Source organism: Otolemur garnettii, unplaced genomic scaffold, assembly GCF_000181295.1.
Source record: "Otolemur garnettii isolate 467f Iridium unplaced genomic scaffold, OtoGar3 scaffold00007, whole genome shotgun sequence".
In the NCBI taxonomy this organism is placed as follows: domain Eukaryota; kingdom Metazoa; phylum Chordata; class Mammalia; order Primates; family Galagidae; genus Otolemur; species Otolemur garnettii.
In genome coordinates this window covers 8,301,131-8,307,861 of record NW_003852402.1, presented here as the reverse complement: position 1 = coordinate 8,307,861, position 6,731 = coordinate 8,301,131, and the positions used below count along the sequence as shown (strand labels likewise).

Below are 6,731 nucleotides of genomic sequence, written 5' to 3'. Positions count from 1 at the left end.
TCAAAAAAAAAAAAAAAAAGAAAGTCAGTCTCAGTGGGACCCCTGACAGCCCCTACCTTTATCTTCTTCCAGAGCAGTCCGCAGGGTGGCCTTTGAGGAGGCTGGTGGTGACAGCCAGGCCTGCAGTGATGACTTTCTCCTCTCAGCATCGCTAAGTCAGAGGGGTTTCTGTGTCAGTGTTTGTCCCTATGTGGCTGTGGGGCTTTGCAGCAATGAGAACTAGGGTACCTGGCTTGGCCACACAGGTAATGGCACAGCCCAAGGTCTCATCTGGGGCAGCCTGAAGGCTCCAAGACCCACATATTTCCTGCAGCCCCAGTTTTGGCCTGATGGTGAGTAGCTTGAGAACAGGAACCCCAACCATCTTCCCCTTTGCTGGTTGCCCAGCACCTGCTACAGACCCTGGCCCACTCAGTCCATGCTCAGGAAATTTGCTTCTTAAAGTTAGAACAATCCTGAATTCCTCTGGGCACAGCAAGGGCACCAGCGCTTTACCTCCCTTCATTTGGCCTGGAAACACTGACTCAGCACTCCACCTACTGGGTCCTACATGGGTGCTCTCTGCCCTCTGCCCTCACAGCAACCTTCAAGTACAGAGATGGCAGGCAAAGCCCTGAGAGGTGAATTAAGCTATCCTAGGGCACAGGAAGTGGTAGCAGAGCCAGGATTCAAACCCAGGCCTAGACCCAGAACTATATCCTGTCAGAGAGGGTGGGTGGCCTTATCCCCCATTCCTCCTGGGCTCCCTGGCCCCCTAGCACCAGATGCTACTACTGTTCTGCACCTCTGGTGCGGAGGAGGGTTGCCATGGCGAAAACCTGACAGGAAGGGGGGCAGGGGCAAGCTCCACAACAAGGACCGATTCCCAGGTCCTGACTGGAAGTGAAGTGGGAGCTTTCTCTTCCTTCAGCCCCTCACCCCAAGGTGTTGTTTCCATGGAAACAGGCCCATTGTCTTGTCCCTTCCTGCTGCCTTCAGTGTGTCTCTCTGTATTGGGGTCCCCTGCATGGACAACTTGTGCACTGCCACCCTGCTGCTCTCTAGTGTCTGTACATGGTGCCCAGAGCCAGCCAGACAGCCCTGACTGCACCCTTGGGGCTCTCCTCTCCAGAGCATCTGATCCCCAGAGCCATCACCCTCTGCCCTCTCCACCCCTCAGGAGAAACACATGGAGACCCCCTCCAGCATAGCCTCTGCCCACCTGGCTGGGCATCCCTCCCTGCAACCCTGAGATTCAAGCTCTCTAGCGAGACCTTTCCTGTCCCTGCTCTTCCCTCCCCCCATAGGCAGGGAGCAGCTGGGCGCCTCTCCTAGAAGGCCCCAGCAGACATGGGCCCCAGTGGGCTGTTTTAGTGCGTCCCCTCATGTGGTGGCGACTAAGCAGCTAGGACCGCCTGTATGAGAAGATGAGAGCCCAGCGGAGTGAGGCTCCCAGCTGGAACTAGAGAGTACTTTAGCTCTACCAGTGGGCCCATCCCAGGAGGAGTCCCCTTCCCTTCACAGTGAGCCCAGCACAGCTGTCACAGGCTCTCACTCAGGACATGCCCTGCCCCCCTTGCAGGAGCAATTTTCTCATCTGGGAGAAGAGGGGGTGAGGTGGGGAGAAGGGTTTCTGAGGGCCCCTGGGGTTGAGATTCTGACTCTCCTTTCTTTCTCTGCTGCCCTCTTGTCAAGGGAGAACCTGGGTTGATGACAGGTTCTGTCATCAGAGACAAAAACAGAAAAAGCTAAGAACTGACAGCCTGTGAAATTGCTTGATAAGAAGTATATAGTTGTCAAACAGCATGCAGATTTCTATAAACCCAGGTGTGGCCCTTGGGAGAACCTTATGAAATAGCTTCCTTTGGGACTGGGATCCAGCAGGGGACCTGCCCAGAGGTTGGAAGGCTTGCAGCTCCCTCTAGTGGCTGAAGCTGGTGCCTTTTGCCTCCTCTGTACCTTGCTCCTTCCTGTGCTTGCTGCAAGCTCAGCACCCACCTGGCAGCCCGACCCAGGCTCTCTGGGGCAGAGATCCCAAACCTCAGGGAGCAACAGTCAGTGGGGAGCTTCATTAAAACCCAGTAAGTACAGTCCTTACCTTGAACAATGGCCCTGATTTTCTAATGTAGTTCTCCAGTCAGGGTGGGGGGGTCCTCGGGCCTGCAGACCTTACAGCAACACAGAGATGCAGACAAGACCCTGCTCCCAGGGTACTCCAGGCTAGGGGAGGAGGTTCTAGGTTCTGTGTCCAAAACCCCACACGGTCTCCTCAGGGAGCTGCCCTCACTATGTGCTGTCACACAGGACTGGCGTCATCCTCCCTGCCATCGTGCCTGATGACAGCACCTCACAAACGAGACGCCTGAAGTACAGAGAGGCAGCCTCTTGCCCATGGTCACACAGTGAGGACAGGGAAGTGTGGTCTTCTGCCTGCAGGCCCTCTTCAGAGCATCATGACGGTCTCCAGGTTAGGATTGGCATCGTTTCCCTACATCTTTGCAGACTGTTGGGGAAAGTCAGAGGCCTGGACATAAGATCAGCCCTTCCCCTGGCTCCCTACCAGATCATTACCTCCCCTGAGTTCTGTGAGGTGACCTACAGTGACAGTATCTTTCATGAACTCGTCTAGCTTCCACTGATTCACAGGTGGATAGGCTAACCTGGCTAGCAAGGTGGTCTAGCTCTATAGAGCTGTAATCACTGGGCTACTGGATTTGAGGACTTCAGGCTCTCCTATGTCAGCCCTGGGAGCTGGGGATCTCAGATCCCTCTCCTGGAAATCTGGGCCCTTGTCCAGGATGGAATGTTGGGGAAGTGCCTCCTGGCTTCAGAGTGTCCTAAGGACCTATGGGTCCCAGTTCTGGGTCAGTATAGTCCTGAGGAGCACAGGGCAGGCCCCAGCTGGTGTTTAGAAGCTATAGTCTGATCTGGTAAACCTGAGTCCCATCACCAGCAGGGAGTGAGGGGTTCTGATCACATGATGCAGATTAGGGGAGCAGAGTAAGTGTCCTCTGAGTGACCAATCCCATTCAGCTCCAGAGAAAAGGCAGCTGTCCTCATTCTTATTGTCAGACATCATAATCCCTTGGGCCTGGCCAGGGCAGACATCACCAACCCAGGGAGGTAGTAGGTAAGTGAGGGTGTGCATCTCACCCAGTTGGTATCTGCTGTTGCTGCCCGTTATTATGGTGTTATTAACATTGCTCTGAACCCTTACGTAGCTTGTCATTGCCCACTTGTTCATCTTATTCAATAAGTATCTATCTTTGAAATGTCTGCTCTGTGCTAGGCACTGTTCTGAGTTCCTGGGACAGCAGAACAGAATGAACAAAGTCCCTGCTCTAGGGAGAGAGCAGGACGGGGCAGGGAGTGACTGGGACTTTTAGAAAGGGTGTCCAAAGAAGGCCTCTCTGACAAAGGGGGACTGGAGAGAGACCGGAATGGAGAAAGAACCCCTCATGGACATCTAGGAGAAGAATCTTCTGGATGAAGGGAAGGTGAAGCCCTGACACATATAGGAAGATGGAACCCATTGTCCTCATGTCCATCCTTTTGAATATTGCCCACCTCCCTCTCACCTGTACCACCTTGCTGGCCTTCGGACATAACTGACTGCAGGCCCTGGGTGCCCCAGTCTGTCCCTCCACCAGAATGTTGACGCTTACATCCTGCCGCTGTTGACATTACACAGCCCCCTCCTCTCACTGGCATCAGTGTTTGCAGCTCATCTCTGGCTTAGCCCTCCTCCTTTGTTTTTTGAGACAGGGTCTTAACTCTGTCACATAGGCTAGAGTACAGTGATGTCATCATAGCCCACTGCTGTCTCAAAATCCTGTGCTCAAATGATTCTCCCACCTCAGCCTCCTGAGTAGCTGGGACTACAGGTGCACACTACCATACTCAGCTATTTTTATTTTTTGTAGAGGCAGGATCTTGATATTGCCCAGGCTGCTGACCCACTTTGAAGCTTGACTCTCTCATTAGCCTTCTTTGGGTCACACATACTTTGTAAAAAAAGCAGGTGGCAGTACCTGTGGCTCAAGGAGTAGGGCGCCGGCCCCATATGCTGGAGGTGGCGAGTTCAAACCCAGCCCCGGCCAAAAAAAATGGTTTGTTGACTGTTGATGTTTTCTTCCCCGTTGACCTTAGCAGGGCTGATTCCCCTGCCATGCAGTAGGCTCCCAGCACATGAGCACTCTGGACACAAAGAATTTTTCCTTAAACCAATTTCTCTGTCAGAGGCATGGAAACGAATTCTGAGTATCAGTTCTCTCTCCCAGCTTTAGTCTGGCCCTATAAAATAGTGGGAGCATGTCCTGATGAAGACAGGCTCTTCCCCAGCCTATCCCAGCCCTCTCCAGGAAGGAGCTGGGCAGAGTGCAGGCCTTGGAAGCAGGCTCCTCCACCCCTGCCGCCTCTACCCCACAGAGCTTTGCTGCTTCCCAGCTGCTTCTCCTGCTTCAAGATCTGGAGATTGCTTTGCTTACCTGCTCCAAAATGCTGCCACCTCTGGGGAGGGACCAGACATCTGCTTAGTAGGCCAAGCATGTAAAATAAACCCCCGAGGAAAGGAAATGGGGACGGAGGTGTCCATTGCATCAGTGAGGGCTCTAAGATGGCAGAATTTAATCGCTTTAGCAATGCTGCACCAGACAAGGGCCTTAGCGGCACCAGGAAAGTGAACCCTCAGATCCTTGGCCGCTCAAGCCCTTCTGGCACAGCCATCAGTCTCCCCTCCCACCCCCTTCTGGGCAGCCTCCTACCCAAGTCTCGGGCAGCACCAAGAAGGAAGGCTTAGCCAGATTCGTAGGAAGTCCCAAAGAGTGAGTTCAGTCTGGCCCAGATAAGGCTATGGGCATGAGCAGGGCCTGCGGTGCCTCAAGGGGGCAGGCGCTGCTGGAACCAGGGCTCCCAGTCCAGCCCTGTTAATAGCCCAGGAGAGGAGGCAGATGCCACCGTGCTGTATTCACAACTGAAGTGATACAGGGAGGTGGTATGAGCACCAGGGAGATCGCCAGCCCTCGCTGTGGAAGGTGACTGGCAGGAAATAACATGAGTGGCTTCCTAACACTCGGGGAAAGGCAGCCAGCAGTTGGAGGGCAATGGCTCCAATTTGTAGGCTGGGGGGTCAGGTCTGCCTCGCAGTGCCCCCTCCTCCTGTCAGAGGATCAGATGGCCTCACCCTGGGGCTGCAAATAAAGGGCAAGTAGAAGCCTGGGGAAGAGGAGAAATACGTGTCTCCAGCCTGGAAGAGAGCTGCTCTTCCCCCTTAGTGCAGCATGTCCTCTCTGTCCTCTGCCTTCCGACTGTCCCCTGTCTCCCCCCTCAGTGCCGGGCTCTTGTTAGTGCTCCTGACCCTTCCTGAGGGGCAGGCTTTTCTTCCAGCACAGGCAGCTGGGACTGAAGGGTATGCCCAGGCTGCTGACACTGGATTGGCAAGACCAGCTCCTGGCACCGCCACTCACTGGCCCTGGAAGCTATGTGTCCCCTGCCCTCAGCTATAGAAAAGGGCAAATGGCACCTGCGTCATGGTATGGCCAGCATGATGCGCACTGGAGGGGACTATGGTCCTGCTTTGTGAGCCGTGATGCTGCCTGTGATGTCAGCTGCTTGTGAACAGCCTCTTGGCAAGACGAACTCACCGACTGTCTTTGATTCTAGAGTCTGAATCCTTCCCCCAGCCTCACCCTTCTGGTTAGGGGAAGACAGCCCCTTCATTGTCCCTACCAGTGGGGTCCTGCTGAGGCTGCCAGGGAGGGGGGGCAGAAAGAGTCTTTCCTTTTGCATTCCTAGGTGCCCCACTGGCCTGGTTGCCAGATCAGCAGATTGGGAGGGAGACAGTAAGACAGTAAGCCTAGGACCCACATCTGAGGTGTGGACGGTCCACAGGATGGGGCTGGAGCCAAACCTACTGAGCGCTCACTCACCCCCTTCCCTGCCTGTGTCCCTTGTCTCCACAGGTAAAACGGGTCAAATTGCCACAAAGTCCAGCAACTGCGTGATTTCCTGAGCCACAGGATGTGGTGGGAAGCACCTGTGGATGCCCGCCTGTCCTGTCCTGGGCTGTGGAGAGCACGTGTTGCATGCTGTACCAGTTTGCACATTAGACTCCAACTGGCCTCCTGCCCTGCAGCCTCTCTCCTGGCCTCCGGGAGCCTGAATCCTAGATGGGAGGGACCGAAGCATCTCAAGACAATCACACACCTCCACCAAACTGTTGGTGGCTGGGTGGCAGAGGTCACTGCCACCTTGTTTACATGAAGTGGAAGCCTGACCAATGTCCTCTCTCCTTTATGCCTGCCTGACCCTCCCTCTGCTGGGCTAGCCTTGCCCTGCAGGTCCCTAGATGGGGCGAGAGAATGTCTTTGTACCTTATCAGGATGGAGTCTCCATGGCAGCCCCAGCACCCTGGCTTCTCCTTACCTGTGCTTCCTGGTGCTTCTGGCCCCCACCCCCAAAAGACTGGTGGAATAAAAGAGAAGACAGGGTTCTAAGCCACAAACCCTGAGTCCCAGCTTTGCTCTGGCCTCTGAACTCAAGATGGAAGAGGCAGATGGGACAGCTGGGGCACTGGCTTCTATGGCCTTTGTAGCTGGGTCCTTGTAGGCTTCTGCGCTAGACTCTGAATGGTTTGAGGGGAATATGCCTCAGCCTCCCCCGCCAGTGGCAGAATTTGACACCACCATTCTGAGAGCCTTCATACTGAAGCCTCCTTTCTCTTTGTGCCACCTTACCCATCTTGGCCTGAGTGG

General features: G+C 54.8%; 1 protein-coding gene across 1 annotated transcript in view; it reads left to right on the top strand.

The window, feature by feature from the left end:
* The window catches only part of FAM83F (family with sequence similarity 83 member F), a 34,971-nt gene extending 28,718 nt beyond the window's left edge, over positions 1–6,253 (top strand). The window contains exon 5 of the mRNA XM_003783178.1: positions 5,940–6,253. Within this exon, the coding sequence (XP_003783226.1) occupies positions 5,940–5,989 (50 nt within the window). The 3' untranslated portion in view covers positions 5,990–6,253. The remainder of the gene's footprint in view (positions 1–5,939) is intronic.
* Positions 6,254–6,731: the final 478 nt, after the last annotated feature.